At 47.6% G+C, this 16,739-nt stretch overlaps 1 protein-coding gene and 1 long non-coding RNA gene across 9 annotated transcripts in view; one reads left to right on the forward strand and one right to left on the reverse strand.

The window, feature by feature from the left end:
- Window positions 1-16,739, reverse strand: part of LOC118380719 (zinc finger protein 609-like) — a 231,931-nt gene that overhangs the window by 12,490 nt on the left and 202,702 nt on the right. For all 6 annotated transcript variants that reach the window (XM_052480847.1, XM_052480845.1, XM_052480846.1 and 3 more), the window contains one exon: window positions 13,927-14,014. In XM_052480847.1, coding sequence (XP_052336807.1) covers window positions 13,927-14,014 — 88 coding nt within the window. The remainder of the gene's footprint in view (window positions 1-13,926; window positions 14,015-16,739) is intronic.
- LOC127912100 (uncharacterized) lies at window positions 9,443-10,912 on the forward strand. 3 transcript variants are annotated; one of them, XR_008080759.1, is made up of 6 exons: window positions 9,443-9,552; window positions 9,705-9,818; window positions 9,971-10,122; window positions 10,275-10,350; window positions 10,579-10,692; window positions 10,845-10,912. It is a non-coding gene; the product is annotated as an uncharacterized LOC127912100 (long non-coding RNA). The 3 variants fall into 3 exon arrangements; XR_008080761.1 differs by lacking the exon at window positions 10,845-10,912 and adding an exon at window positions 10,731-10,820 and having other exon boundaries at window positions 10,579-10,654; XR_008080760.1 differs by lacking the exon at window positions 9,705-9,818 and having other exon boundaries at window positions 9,933-10,122.

Here is a 16,739-nt window from a genome sequence, read left to right on the forward strand (position 1 = left end):
AGGGGAAACGAGAGAGAGCGAGAGAGAGGAGAAATGAGAGAGAGAGAGAGCGAGGTATCGAGACAGAGAGCGAGGCGAGGTAACGAGAGAGAGACAAAGAGGTTGGCGAGAGAGAGAGACAAAGAGGTGGGCGAGAGAGAGAGACAAAGAGGTGGGCGAGAGAGAGAGAGAGGTGGGCGAGAGAGAGAGACAGAGGTGGGCGAGAGAGAGAGACAGAGAGGTGGGCGAGAGAGAGAGACAGAGGTGGGCGAGAGAGAGAGACAGAGGTGGGCGAGAGAGAGAGACAGAGGTGGGCGAGAGAGAGAGACAGAGGTGGGCGAGAGAGAGAGAGACAATGAGGTGGGCGAGAGAGAGAGAGACAATGAGGTGGGCGAGAGAGAGACAGACAATGAGGTGGGCGAGAGAGAGACAGACAATGAGGTGGGCGAGAGAGAGACAAAGAGGTGGACGAGAGAGAGACAAAGAGATGGGCGAGAGAGAGACAAAGAGATGGGCGAGAGAGACAGAGGTGGGCGAGAGAGAGAGACAAAGAGATGGGCGAGAGAGAGACAAAGAGGTGGGCGAGAGAGAGAGACAAAGAGGTGGGCGAGAGAGACACAAAGAGGTGGGCGAGAGAGACACAAAGAGGTGGGCGAGAGAGACACAAAGAGGTAGGCGAGAGAAAGACAGAGGTGGGCGAGAAAGAGAGACATACTCAACTTGAGCTCCTGATATATTTCATATTTTTTTCTTCATAAAATGAGATTAACACTCAAATCTAAAAAGAATTTCAACAATTTCAACAATTTCAAGAATTTGATGAACAACAACTCTATTCATTCAGAATAGAAAAAAAGTTACTTTGCGCCTCAAGTTTTGACTCGAGCTAGCCAGCATGCTAACAAGCTAGCCAGCATGCTAACAAGCTAGCCAGAAGAAACCTAGCAAGGGGAGTTAATACAACTACATCAAACGACCAAACTGAGTGAGTAAACCAAAAAGGAGACGGACTAACTTTAAACATATCTTCTGTTTTTTTGTGTGTGAAGATTTGTCACTCTTTTTGCTGGTTTTTGAGCTAAATTACAGCTAGCTGGCAACAGCAGCAGACGAACAAACCGGTTGCCATGGCAACGGGGCAGCAGAACAGAGCAGCAGCAGTAGTAGCAGAGCCCACAAGCACCATGTCCCCACTCCCCTCAGCGCTGAATCCATTCTCTACCCTCCAGAGGCCAAAAATGACACAACGAGGAAAGCTTTAAAACAGACACTACTAAAGGGGAGGCCAGAAACCCTTTTCGCAGACCTCTACAAAAACGGTGATGTGAGTAATCTCATCTTCCTCACTGACCAGCCAAATGCATGGTGCTCAGCAGTGTGCTCTCACTACCCATCCATAAAGAAAGAGGGAATCTGTAATGGTTGGAAGCTGAAAATCAAAGAGACAGATGACCCTGACAGCACCATGATAACAATTAACCTCTACAAGACTGGGACTGTCATGGTGCAAGGTAACATTAGGCTGTTTGAAACAGACTTTCAGACCATTAAGGAGAGAGCAGAGAGAGGGCACCACCAGTGACATGCCCTCCCACAAGACAAACTCCACCAGCACCACCCTCACCCCTACTATCCCCACCCAAGAAGGCACATCCAGCACCTCTCTTCCCACCATAGTGGAGGACACGCCCCAGGAGGAGAGAGACCCCCTCAGTGCAGAGCAGGCTCAGGCCCTCCTCACCACCATGGCTGCCATGAGGGATGAGTTCACCAGACTGGAGGGGGAGGTGGTCCTGCTGAGGGTGAGCGTAAGCAAACAGCAACCAGACAACCACACCTTAGAGGAGCTCCTAACCAAGGCGAGGACAGAGAAGGACAGCAGCCTTGCAACACAGCTGAAAGAGGTTCAGCAAGAGAGAGACAGACTCAAAAGAGAGCTGGCTGATCTAACAAAGGAGGAGAGAGAGCTGGCTGATCTAACAAAGGAGGCGAGAGAGCTGGCTGATCTAACAAAGTAGGCGAGAGAGCTGGCTGATCTAACAAAGGAGGAGAGAGAGCTGGCTGATCTAACAAAGGAGGAGAGAGCTGGCTGATCTAACAAAGGAGGAGAGAGCTGGCTGATCTAACAAAGGAGGAGAGAGCTGGCTGATCTAACAAAGGAGGAGAGAGCTGGCTGATCTAACAAAGGAGGAGAGAGCTGGCTGATCTAACAAAGGAGGAGAGAGCTGGCTGATCTAACAAAGGAGGAGAGAGCTGGCTGATCTAACAAAGGAGGTGAGAGAGCTCCAAAAAGAGCAGTAGTAATAATGATCTGACCACACTAAGAGAGGACAGGCTGCAGGAGAGAAAGAGAACAGAGGACAGACTGCAGGAGAGAACAGAGGACAGACTGCAGGAGAGAAAGAGAAAAGAGGACAGACTGCAGGAGAGAAAGAGAAAAGAGGACAGACTGCAGGAGAGAAAGAGAAAAGAGGACAGACTGCAGGAGAGAAAGAGAAAAGATGACAGACTGCAGGAGAGAAAGAGAAAAGATGACAGACTGCAGGAGAGAAAGAGAAAAGAGGACAGACTGCAGGAGAGAAAGAGAAAAGAGGACAGACTGCAGGAGAGAAAGAGAAAAGATGAGACTGCAGGAGAGAAAAGAAGACAGACTGCAGGAGAGAAAGAGAAAAGAGGACAGACTGCAGGAGAGAAAGAGAAAAGAGGACAGACTGCAGGACAGAAAGAAGAGGACAGACTGCAGGAGAGAAAGAGAAAAGAGGACAGACTGCAGGACAGAACAGAGGACAGACTGCAGGACAGAACAGAGGACAGACTGCAGGAGAGAAAGAGAAAAGAGGACAGACTGCAGGACAGAACAGAGGACAGACTGCAGGAGAGAACAGAGGACAGACTGCAGGAGAGAACAGAGGACAGACTGCAGGAGAGAACAGAGGACAGACTGCAGGAGAGAACAGAGGACAGACTGCAGGAGAGAACAGAGGACAGACTGCAGGAGAGAACAGAGGACAGACTGCAGGAGAGAACAGAGGACAGACTTCAGACACAGACTGTCTTTGTCTCTCCCTAGACACACAAGGAGAAAGGTGTGGTGCCCAACAACGCAGAGTGCCATGGGGATGCTTGACAAGGCCCATCTCGGGTCGCCAAGCCACATAATCATACACATCGGAAGCAACGACCTGCGTGCTCAGCAGGAGTGGGTGGCGACTGCACTACGGGGAGTGATTGAGAAGGCCTCCACAATCTTCCCCAAATCAAGAATCGTTATGTCAACCCTTCTACAGAGGGAGGACCTCCACCCTGCCACAATCCAAAGAATAAACGCCAGCCTCTCCGGGGACTGAGCCCTGCGACCCAATGTACACCTGGCCCCCCACCCCATCCTCGATCTGGACTGAGCCCTGCGACCCAATGTACACCTGGCCCCCCACCCCATCCTCGATCTGGACTGAGCCCTGCGACCCAATGTACACCTGGCCCCCCACCCCATCCTCGATCTGGACTGAGCCTTGCAACCCAATGTACACCTGGCCCACCACCCCATCCTCGATCTGGACCGTCTCTATGACCATGTTCACCTGTACAGGGAGACAGTCCCCACCACCCCATCCTCGATCTGGACCGTCTCTAGGACCATGTTCACCTACAGGAGGTCCCCCACCCCACCATGTTCACATGTTCACCTGTACAGGAGACAGTCCCCACCACCCCATCCTCGATCTGGACCGTCTCTATGACCATGTTCACCTGTACAGGGAGACAGTCCCCACCACCCCATCCTCGATCTGGACCGTCTCTAGGACCATGTTCACCTGTACAGGAGACAGTCCCCCCACCCCATCCTCGATCTGGACCGTCTCTAGGACCATGTTCACCTGTACAGGAGACAGTCCCCACCACCCCATCCTCGATCTGGACCGTCTCTAGGACCATGTTCACCTGTACAGGGGAGACAGTCCCCACCACCCCATCCTCGATCTGGACCGTCTCTAGGACCATGTTCACCTGTACAGGAGACAGTCCCCACCACCCCATCCTCGATCTGGACCGTCTCTAGGACCATGTTCACCTGTACAGGGAGACAGTCCCCACCACCCCCATCCTCGATCTGGACCGTCTCTAGGACCATGTTCACCTGTACAGGGAGACAGTCCCCACCACCCCATCCTCGATCTGGACCGTCTCTAGGACCATGTTCACCTGTACAGGGAGACAGTCCCCACCACCCCATCCTCGATCTGGACCGTCTCTAGGACCATGTTCACCTGTACAGGGAGACAGTCCCCACCACCCCATCCTCGATCTGGACCGTCTCTAGGACCATGTTCACCTGTACAGGGAGACAGTCCCCACCACCCCATCCTCGATCTGGACTGTCTCTAGGACCATGTTCACCTGTACAGGAGACAGTACATCTGGGAGACAGTCACCTGTACAGGAGACAGTCCCCACCACCCCATCCTCGATCTGGACCGTCTCTAGGACCATGTTCACCTGTACAGGGAGACAGTCCCCCCACCCCATCCTCATCTGGACCGAGACCATGTTCACCTGTACAGGAGACACCACCCCATCCTCGATCTGGACCGTCTCTATGACCATGTTCACCTGTACAGGAGACAGTCCCCACCACCCCATCCTCGATCTGGACCGTCTCTATGACCATGTTCACCTGTACAGGAGACAGTCCCCACCACCCCATCCTCGATCTGGACCGTCTCTATGACCATGTTCACCTGTACAGGGAGACAGTCCCCACCACCCCATCCTCGATCTGGACCGTCTCTAGGACCATGTTCACCTGTACAGGGAGACAGTCCCCCCACCCCATCCTCGATCTGGACCGTCTCTATGACCATGTTCACCTGTACAGGGAGACAGTCCCCACCACCCCACCCTCGATCTGGACCGTCTCTATGACCATGTTCACCTGTACAGGAGACAGTCCCCACCACCCCACCCTCGATCTGGACCGTCTCTATGACCATGTTCACCTGTACAGGGAGACAGTCCACCACCCCATCCTCGATCTGGACCGTCTCTAGGACCATGTTCACCTGTACAGGGAGACAGTCCCCACCACCCCATCCTCGATCTGGACCGTCTCTAGGACCATGTTCACCTGTACAGGGAGACAGTCCCCACCACCCCACCCTCGATCTGGACCGTCTCTATGACCATGTTCACCTGTACAGGGAGACAGTCCCCACCACCCCACCCTCGATCTGGACCGTCTCTATGACCATGTTCACCTGTACAGGGAGACAGTCCCCACCACCCCATCCTCGATCTGGACCGTCTCTATGACCATGTTCACCTGTACAGGGAGACAGTCCCCACCACCCCATCCTCGATCTGGACCGTCTCTAGGACCATGTTCACCTGTACAGGGAGACAGTCCCCACCACCCCATCCTCGATCTGGACCGTCTCTATGACCATGTTCACCTGTACAGGGAGACAGTCCCCCCACCCCATCCTCGATCTGGACCGTCTCTATGACCATGTTCACCTGTACAGGGAGACAGTCCCCCCACCCCATCCTCGATCTGGACCGTCTCTATGACCATGTTCACCTGTACAGGGAGACAGTCCCCACCACCCCATCCTCGATCTGGACCGTCTCTAGGACCATGTTCACCTGTACAGGGAGACAGTCCCCACCACCCCATCCTCGATCTGGACCGTCTCTATGACCATGTTCACCTGTACAGGGAGACAGTCCCCACCACCCCATCCTCGATCTGGACCGTCTCTAGGACCATGTTCACCTGTACAGGGAGACAGTCCCCACCACCCCATCCTCGATCTGGACCGTCTCTAGGACCATGTTCACCTGTACAGGGAGACAGTCCCCACCACCCCATCCTCGATCTGGACCGTCTCTAGGACCATGTTCACCTGTACAGGGAGACAGTCCCCACCACCCCATCCTCGATCTGGACCGTCTCTATGACCATGTTCACCTGTACAGGGAGACAGTCCCCACCACCCCATCCTCGATCTGGACCGTCTCTAGGACCATGTTCACCTGTACAGGGAGACAGTCCCCACCACCCCATCCTCGATCTGGACCGTCTCTAGGACCATGTTCACCTGTACAGGGAGACAGTCCCTATCCTTGCCAAGACTCTCAAATAGGTCACTTTAAACCGCAGTCCGACAATTAACTTTAACCTACGGATGAGCCCCCACTTGTCACAGGTCAGCCACGACCACAGCACCACCAACCTCAATGCCGACCACAGCCGGCACACATACCACCCCAGCCCAGCTTCAGACCCACCCAGACGAGGCCCACCCCTCCTGCCCCCACCGCAGACCCACACCTGGGAGGAGCCACAGCCCAGCAGGCAGAGCTACGCACAGGCTGTGAGAGGAGCAACTGGCCCAGCACCCACCAACCAAATGAGTGACATCAAACAAATGCTGACATGTGATAGGTCGAGGGTCACGGTAAGATGAGCACAAGAACTCCACCCTCCTCACACTACATCCACCCAAGTGGCATGACACAAAACCTTAAAACGATAAACAAATCACAATTGCATAGTAAGAGTTTACGTTAATTGAAAAATCATATTTTAATAGTTCTTGTAGGATTGTGAGTGTTTGTCTCATTTTGAAGGTAAAGAAAAAACAGTTATTAAATATTTTTAGAAACCCAGACTTCCTGAAATAAATTGCTGATGTTGATATTGTAGTACTACAGGAAACATGGTGCAGAGGTGATGTTTCCACTGGCTGTCCACTAGGTTATAGGGAGATAATCATACCATCCACTAAATTAAAAGGAATCAGACAGGGCAGAGACTCAGGGCAGGGCAGAGACTCAGGGCAGGGCAGAGACTCAGGGCAGGGCAGAGACTCAGGGCAGGGCAGAGACTCAGGGCAGGGCAGAGACTCAGGGCAGGGCAGAGACTCAGGGCAGGGCAGAGACTCAGGGCAGGGCAGAGACTCAGGGCAGGGCAGAGACTCAGGGCAGGGCAGAGACTCAGGGCAGGGCAGAGACTCAGGGCAGGGCAGAGACTCAGGGCAGGGCAGAGACTCAGGACAGGGCAGAGACTCAGGACAGGGCAGAGACTCAGGGCAGGGCAGAGACTCGGGGCAGGGCAGAGACTCAGGGCAGGGCAGAGACTCTAAATGGGGAATGATAATATGGTATAAATCTGAACTAATTCATTCAATTGAATTGATCAATATACCCCTGTATATAGTCTCCACATTGACTCTGTACTGGTACCCCTGTATATAGTCTCCACATTGACTCTGTACTGGTACCCCTGTATATAGCCTCCACATTGACTCTGTACTGGTACCCCTGTATATAGTCTCCACATTGACTCTGTACTGGTACCCCTGTATATAGCCTCCACATTGACTCTGTACTGGTACCCCCTGTATATAGTCTCCACATTGACTCTGTACCGGTACCCCTGTATATAGCCTCCACATTGACTCTGTACTGGTACCCCCTGTATATAGCCTCCACATTGACTCTGTACCGGTACCCCCTGTATATAGTCTCCACATTGACTCTGTACCGGTACCCCTGTATATAGCCTCCACATTGACTCTGTACTGGTACCCCTGTATATAGCCTCCACATTGACTCTGTACCGGTACCCCTGTATATAGCCTCGACATTGACTCTGTACCGGTACCCCTGTATATAGCCTCCACATTGACTCTGTACCGGTACCCCCTGTATATAGCCTCCACATTGACTCTGTACTGGTACCCCCTGTATATAGCCTCCACATAGACTCTGTACTGGTACCCCCTGTATATAGCCTCCACATAGACTCTGTACCGGTACCCCTGTATATAGCCTCCACATTGACTCTGTACCGGTACCCCTGTATATAGCCTCCACATTGACTCTGTACCGGTACCCCTGTATATAGCCTCCACATTGACTCTGTACTGGTACCCCCTGTATATAGCCTCCACATTGACTCTGTACCGGTACCCCCTGTATATAGCCTCCACATTGACTCTGTACTGGTACCCCTGTATATAGCCTCCACATTGACTCTGTACCGGTACCCCCTGTATATAGCCTCCACATTGACTCTGTACCGGTACACCCTGTATATAGCCTCCACATTGACTCTGTACTGGTACCCCTGTATATAGCCTCAACATTGACTCTGTACTGGTACCCCTGTATATAGCCTCCACATTGACTCTGTACCGGTACCCCTGTATATAGCCTCCACATTGACTCTGTACCCCCTGTATATAGCCTCCACATTGACTCTGTACCGGTACCCCCTGTATATAGCCTCCACATTGACTCTGTACTGGTACCCCCTGTATATAGCCTCCACATTGACTCTGTACTGGTACCCCCTGTATATAGCCTCCACATTGACTCTGTACTGGTACCCCCTGTATATAGCTCCAAATTGACTCTGTACTGGTACCCCCCTGTATATAGCCTCCACATTGACTCTGTACCCCCTTTATATAGCCTCCACATTGACTCTGTACTGGTACCCCCTGTATATAGCCTCCACATTGACTCTGTACTGGTACCCCTGTATATAGCCTCCACATTGACTCTGTACCAGTACCCCTGTATATAGCCACATTGACTCTGTACTAGTACCCCTGTATATAGCCTCCACATTGACTGTACTGGTACCCCTGTATATAGCCTCCACATTGACTCTGTACTGGTACCCCTGTATATAGCCTCCACATTGACTCTGTACTGGTACCACCTGTATATAGCCTCCACATTAACTCTGTACCGGTACCCCTGTATATAGTCTCCACATTGACTCTGTACCGGTACCCCTGTATATAGTCTCCACATTGACTCTGTACCGGTACCCCCTGTATATAGTCTCCACATTAACTCTGTACCGGTACCCCTGTATATAGTCTCCACATTGACTCTGTACCGGTACCCCTGTATATAGTCTCCACATTGACTCTGTACCGGTACCTCCTGTATATAGTCTCCACATTGACTCTGTACTGGTACCCCCTGTATATAGTCTCCACATTGACTCTGTACCGGTACCCCCTGTATATAGCCTCCACATAGACTCTGTACTGGTACCCCCTGTATATAGCCTCCACATAGACTCTGTACTGGTACCCCCTGTATATAGCCTCCACATAGATTCTGTACCGTAACACAGGTCTACTACTTCAGCATTTCACTGTGAGGTCTACTACACCTGCTGTATTCATCATTTCACTGTAAGGTAATAATAATAATAATAATATATGCCATTTAGCAGACGCTTTTATCCAAAGCGACTTACAGTCAGTCGTGTGCATACATTCTACGTATGGGTGGTCGGGAATCGAACCCTGGCGTTACAAGCGCCATGCTCTACCAACTGAGCTACAGACGGACCACAGGTCTACTACACCTGTTGTATTCAGCATTTCACTGTGAGGTCTACTACACCTGCTGTATTCATCATTTCACTGTAAGGTCTACTACACCTGTTGTATTCAGCATTTCACTGTGAGGTCTACTACACCTGTTGTATTCAGCATTCCACTGTGAGGTCTACTACACCTGTTGTATTCAGCATTCCACTGTAAGGTCTACTACACCTGCTGTATTCAGCATTTCACTGTGAGGTCTACTACACCTGTTGTATTCAACATTTCACTGTGAGGTCTACTACACCTATTTTATTCAGCATTTCACTGTAGGGTCTACTACACCTGTTGTATTCAGCATTCCACTGTGAGGTCTACTACACCTGTTGTATTCAGCATTTCACTGTGAGGTCTACTACACCTGTTGTATTCAGCATTTCACTGTAAGGTCTACTACACCTGTTGTATTCAGCATTCCACTGTAAGGTCTACTACACCTGTTGTATTCAGCATTTCACTATAAGGTCTACTAAACCTGCTGTATTCAGCATTTCACTGTGAGGTCTACTACACCTGTTGTATTCAGCATTTCCCTGTAAGGTCTACTACACCTGTTGTATTCAGCATTTCACTGTAAGGTCTACTACACCTGTTGTATTCAGCATTTCACTGTGAGGTCTACTACACCTGTTGTATTCAGCATTTCACTGTGAGGTCTACTACACCTGTTGTATTCAGCATTTCACTGTAAGGTCTACTACACCTGTTGTATTCAGCATTCCACTGTAAGGTCTAATACACCTGTTGTATTCAGCATTCCACTGTAAGGTCTAATACACCTGTTGTATTCAGCATTCCACTGTAGGGTCTACTACACCTGTTTTATTCAGCATTCCACTGTAAGGTCTACTACACCTGCTGTATTCAGCATTCCACTGTAAGGTCTACTACACCTGTTGTATTCAGCATTCCACTGTAAGGTCTACTACACCTGTTGTATTCAGCATTTCACTGTAAGGTCCAATACACCTGTTGTATTCAGCATTTCACTGTAAGGTCTACTACACCTGTTGTATTCAGCATTTCACTGTAAGGTCTACTACACCTGTTGTATTCAGCATTTCACTGTGAGGTCTAATACACCTGTTGTATTCAGCATTCCACTGTAAGGTCTAATACACCTGTTGTATTCAGCATTCCACTGTAACGTCTACTACACCTGTTGTATTCAGCATTCCACTGTAAGGTCTACTACACCTGTTGTATTCAGCATTCCACTGTAAGGTCTACTACACCTGTTGTATTCAGCATTCCACTGTAAGGTCTACTACACCTGTTGTATTCAGCATTTCACTGTAAGGTCTAATACACCTGTTGTATTCAGCATTTCACTGTAAGGTCTACTACACCTGTTGTATTCAGCATTTCACTGTAAGGTCTACTACACCTGTTGTATTCAGCATTTCACTGTGAGGTCTACTACACCTGTTGTATTCATCATTTCACTGTAAGGTCTACTACACCTGTTGTATTCAGCATTTCACTGTGAGGTCTACTACACCTGTTGTATTCAGCATTCCACTGTAAGGTATACTACACCTGTTGTATTCAGCATTCCACTGTGAGGTCTACTACACCTGTTGTATTCAGCATTTCACTGTAAGGTCTACTACACCTGCTGTATTCAGCATTTCACTATAAGGTCTAATACACCTGTTGTATTCAGCATTTCACTATAAGGTCTAATACACCTGTTGTATTCAGCATTTCACTGTGAGGTCTACTACACCTGTTGTATTCAGCATTTCACTGTGAGGTCTACTACACCTGTTGTATTCAGCATTTCACTATAAGGTCTAATACACCTGTTGTATTCAGCATTTCACTATAAGGTCTAATACACCTGTTGTATTCAGCATTTCACTATAAGGTCTACTACACCTGTTGTATTCAGCATTTCACTGTAAGGTCTACTACACCTGCTGTATTCAGCATTTCACTATAAGGTCTAATACACCTGTTGTATTCAGCATTTCACTATAAGGTCTACTACACCTGTTGTATTCAGCATTTCACTATAAGGTCTACTACACCTGTTGTATTCAGCATTTCACTATAAGGTCTACTACACCTGTTGTATTCAGCATTTCACTATAAGGTCTACTACACCTGTTGTATTCAGCATTTCACTATAAGGTCTACTAAACCTGCTGTATTTGGCATCATGTGACTAATAACATTGGATTACAGGGCGACACACAACGCAATGGAGATGCAGGACTATTACTTACATCACTATGGTCATTGTTCATCTTCCTCGCCAACACATGGTGAAGAAGCAATTACTTACCAACTCTTTTAGGGCCCGTATTGTCTTATAGATATTTTATCAATTATTTATTGTCAAAATAGAGGTTTGTTTGTTTCATTTAATTAATCTATGAATCTACAAAGTAGCCCTGATGTCAATTTCCCTGTGTACAATATGGTCTCCCTGTCCTGGGACTGGCCAGCGGACATGTTTTGAAGAGTCTGGTTGTCCACTGATACAGAACACTGTGGCAAACACCATTACACTCTGCCTGCTGGTAATAAAATATACAGAGACCTTCCTCGTCCGCAATGTCTGCAGCATTAAAAAGAAAAAGCTTACTACCTATTGATAATACTACCTGATTCTGTTGCACAGATAGCTTACTACCTATTGATAATACTACCTGATTCTGTTGCACAGATAGCTTACTACCTATTGATAACACTACCTGATTATGTTGCACAGATAGCTTATTGATAATACTACCTGATTCTGTTGCACAGATAGCTTACTACCTATTGATAATACTACCTGATTCTGTTGCACAGATAGCTTACTACCTATTGATAACACTACCTGATTATGTTGCACAGATAGCTTATTGATAATACTACCTGATTATGTTGCACAGATAGCTTACTACCTATTGATAATACTACCTGATTATGTTGCACAGATGGCTTACTACCTATTGATAATACTACCTGATTCTGTTGCACAGATAGCTTACTACCTATTGATAACACTACCTGATTATGTTGCACAGATAGCTTATTGATAATACTACCTGATTATGTTGCACAGATAGCTTACTACCTATTGATAATACTACCTGATTATGTTGCACAGATGGCTTACTACCTATTGATAATACTACCTGATTATGTTGCACAGATAGCTTATTGATAATACTACCTGATTATGTTGTACAGATAGCTTACTACCTATTGATAATACTACCTGATTATGTTGTACAGATAGCTTACTACCTATTGATAATACTACCTGATTATGTTGTACAGATAGCTTACTACCTATTGATAATACTACCTGATTCTGTTGCACAGATAGCTTACTACCTATTGATAACACTACCTGATTATGTTGCACAGATAGCTTATTGATAATACTACCTGATTATGTTGCACAGATAGCTTACTACCTATTGATAATACTACCTGATTATGTTGCACAGATAGCTTATTGATAATACTACCTGATTATGTTGCACAGCTAGCTTATTGATAATACTACCTGATTATGTTGTACAGATAGCTTACTACCTATTGATAATACTACCTGATTATGTTGCACAGATAGCTTACTACCTATTGATAATACTACCTGATTATGTTGCACAGATAGCTTACTACCTATTGATAATACTACCTGATTATGTTGCACAGATAGCTTTCAAGCTTTTGAACATTGTTGAGGACACTCAGACCCAGCAGGCTGTGGACAGACCAGTGGGGTGTTTAGTAGAGAAGTCTATAAAAGGCTCAGACAGCTCTGTGATGCTGAGGACAGGATAGAGGAGAAAAATCATTCCAACTCTCGTTGCTGCATTTCGAAAGCCCTGTGTCAGCGGGGAGGGGGAAGCTTTGGAGACGTTACCCAAGGATATTTCATTCATAATGGCCCCGAGCAAAGGAAAAGCTATTGGGGGGGCTTCGGAGACGTTACCCAAGGATATTTCATTCATAATGGCCCCAGAGCAAAGGAAAAGCTATGGGGGGGCTTCGGAGACGTTACCCAAGGATATTTCATTCATAATGGCCCCAGAGCAAAGGAAAAGCTATGGGGGGCTTCGGAGACGTTACCCAAGGATATTTCATTCATAATGGCCCCAGAGCAAAGGAAAAGCTATGGGGGGCTTCGGAGACGTTACCCAAGGATATTTCATTCATAATGGCCCCAGAGCAAAGGAAAAGCTATGGGGGGCTTCGGAGACGTTACCCAAGGATATTTCATTCATAATGGCCTCAGAGCAAAGGAAAAGCTATGGGGGGGCTTCGGAGACGTTACCCAAGGATATTTCATTCATAATGGCCCCAGAGCAAAGGAAAAGCTATGGGGTGGGGGGCTTCGGAGACGTTACCCAAGGATATTTCATTCATAATGGCCCCAGAGCAAAGGAAAAGCTATGGGGGGGAAATATGCCCTCAAGACAACCAGTATGTCAGTTTTCAAGTGTCTGACCGACTGAATGTTCAGTTTGAAAGGGTGTGTGTGTGTGTGAATGTGTGTTAATGATTAGTTGTGAGAGTTCCTGTTTACCTTGGCGGGGCCCAGTTGTGTCTGGTGCAGTCCAAGAGGGTGCCGACATAGGTCTTGTTTCTCCAGGTCACGTTAACTACCAGCATGCCTGGGAACAGAGAGAGGGAGAGAAGGAATGATGATCACAGAGGATGTCTTCCTTCATCAGTCAAGGGGTGTAAACCCATCCTGCCTTCTAGTGAGTCCGAGCCACTGTGCTCCCTGCCTCTGCACTGCTCTGAGCTTTTCATCTGGTTATTTATAAAGCCACTGTGACCTCTGCACTGCTCTGAGCTTTTCATCTGGTTATTTATAAGCCACTGTGACCTCTGCACTGCTCTGAGCTTTTCATCTGGTTATTTATAAAGCCACTGTGACCTCTGCCTCTGCACTGCTCTGAGCTTTTCATCTGGTTATTTATAAGCCACTGTGACCTCTGCACTGCTCTGAGCTTTTCATCTGGTTATTTATAAAGCCACTGTGACCTCTGCACTGCTCTGAGCTTTTCATCTGGTTATTTATAAAGCCACTGTGACCTCTGCACTGCTCTGAGCTTTTCATCTGGTTATTTATAAGCCACTGTGACCTCTGCACTGCTCTGAGCTTTTCATCTGGTTATTTATAAAGCCACTGTGACCTCTGCACTGCTCTGAGCTTTTCATCTGGTTATTTATAAAGCCACTGTGACCTCTGCACTGCTCTGAGCTTTTCATCTGGTTATTTATAAAGCCACTGTGACCTCTGCACTGCTCTGAGCTTTTCATCTGGTTATTTATAAGCCACTGTGACCTCTGCACTGCTCTGAGCTTTTCATCTGGTTATTTATAAAGCCACTGTGACCTCTGCCTCTGCACTGCTCTGAGCTTTTCATCTGGTTATTTATAAGCCACTGTGACCTCTGCACTGCTCTGAGCTTTTCATCTGGTTATTTATAAAGCCACTGTGACCTCTGCACTGCTCTGAGCTTTTCATCTGGTTATTTATAAAGCCACTGTGACCTCTGCACTGCTCTGAGCTTTTCATCTGGTTATTTATAAGCCACTGTGACCTCTGCACTGCTCTGAGCTTTTCATCTGGTTATTTATAAAGCCACTGTGACCTCTGCACTGCTCTGAGCTTTTCATCTGGTTATTTATAAAGCCACTGTGACCTCTGCACTGCTCTGAGCTTTTCATCTGGTTATTTATAAGCCACTGTGACCTCTGCCTCTGCACTGCTCTGAGCTTTTCATCTGGTTATTTATAAGCCACTGTGACCTCTGCACTGCTCTGAGCTTTTCATCTGGTTATTTATAAGCCACTGTGACCTCTGCCTCTGCACTGCTCTGAGCTTTTCATCTGGTTATTTATAAGCCACTGTGACCTCTGCACTGCTCTGAGCTTTTCATCTGGTTATTTATAAAGCCACTGTGACCTCTGCACTGCTCTGAGCTTTTCATCTGGTTATTTATAAAGCCACTGTGACCTCTGCACTGCTCTGAGCTTTTCATCTGGTTATTTATAAGCCACTGTGACCTCTGCACTGCTCTGAGCTTTTCATCTGGTTATTTATAAAGCCACTGTGACCTCTGCACTGCTCTGAGCTTTTCATCTGGTTATTTATAAGCCACTGTGACCTCTGCACTGCTCTGAGCTTTTCATCTGGTTATTTATAAGCCACTGTGACCTCTGCCTCTGCACTGCTCTGAGCTTTTCATCTGGTTATTTATAAGCCACTGTGACCTCTGCCTCTGCACTGCTCTGAGCTTTTCATCTGGTTATTTATAAGCCACTGTGACCTCTGCACTGCTCTGAGCTTTTCATCTGGTTATTTATAAGCCACTGTGACCTCTGCACTGCTCTGAGCTTTTCATCTGGTTATTTATAAAGCCACTGTGACCTCTGCACTGCTCTGAGCTTTTCATCTGGTTATTTATAAAGCCACTGTGACCTCTGCACTGCTCTGAGCTTTTCATCTGGTTATTTATAAGCCACTGTGACCTCTGCCTCTGCACTGCTCTGAGCTTTTCATCTGGTTATTTATAAGCCACTGTGACCTCTGCACTGCTCTGAGCTTTTCATCTGGTTATTTATAAAGCCACTGTGACCTCTGCACTGCTCTGAGCTTTTCACCTGGTTATTTATAAAGCCACTGTGACCTCTACACTGCTCTGAGCTTTTCATCTGGTTATTTATAAGCCACTGTGACCTCTGCACTGCTCTGAGCTTTTCATCTGGTTATTTATAAGCCACTGTGACCTCTGCACTACTCTGAGCTTTTCATCTGGTTATTTATAAGCCACTGTGACCTCTGCACTGCTCTGAGCTTTTCATCTGGTTATTTATAAGCCACTGTGACCTCTGCACTGCTCTGAGCTTTTCATCTGGTTATTTATAAGCCACTGTGACCTCTGCACTGCTCTGAGCTTTTCATCTGGTTATTTATAAAGCCACTGTGACCTCTGCACTGCTCTGAGCTTTTCATCTGGTTATTTATAAAGCCACTGTGACCTCTGCACTGCTCTGAGCTTTTCATCTGGTTATTTATAAAGCCACTGTGACCTCTGCACTGCTCTGAGCTTTTCATCTGGTTATTTATAAAGCCACTGTGACCTCTGCACTGCTCTGAGCTTTTCATCTGGTTATTTATAAGCCACTGTGACCTCTGCCTCTGCACTGCTCTGAGCTTTTCATCTGGTTATTTATAAAGCCACTGTGACCTCTGCACTGCTCTGAGCTTTTCATCTGGTTATTTATAAGCCACTGTGACCTCTGCACTGCTCTGAGCTTTTCATCTGGTTATTTATAAGCCACTGTGACCTCTGCACTGCTCTGAGCTTTTCATCTGGTTATTTA

Source organism: Oncorhynchus keta, chromosome 26 (assembly GCF_023373465.1).
Source record: "Oncorhynchus keta strain PuntledgeMale-10-30-2019 chromosome 26, Oket_V2, whole genome shotgun sequence".
In the NCBI taxonomy this organism is placed as follows: domain Eukaryota; kingdom Metazoa; phylum Chordata; class Actinopteri; order Salmoniformes; family Salmonidae; genus Oncorhynchus; species Oncorhynchus keta.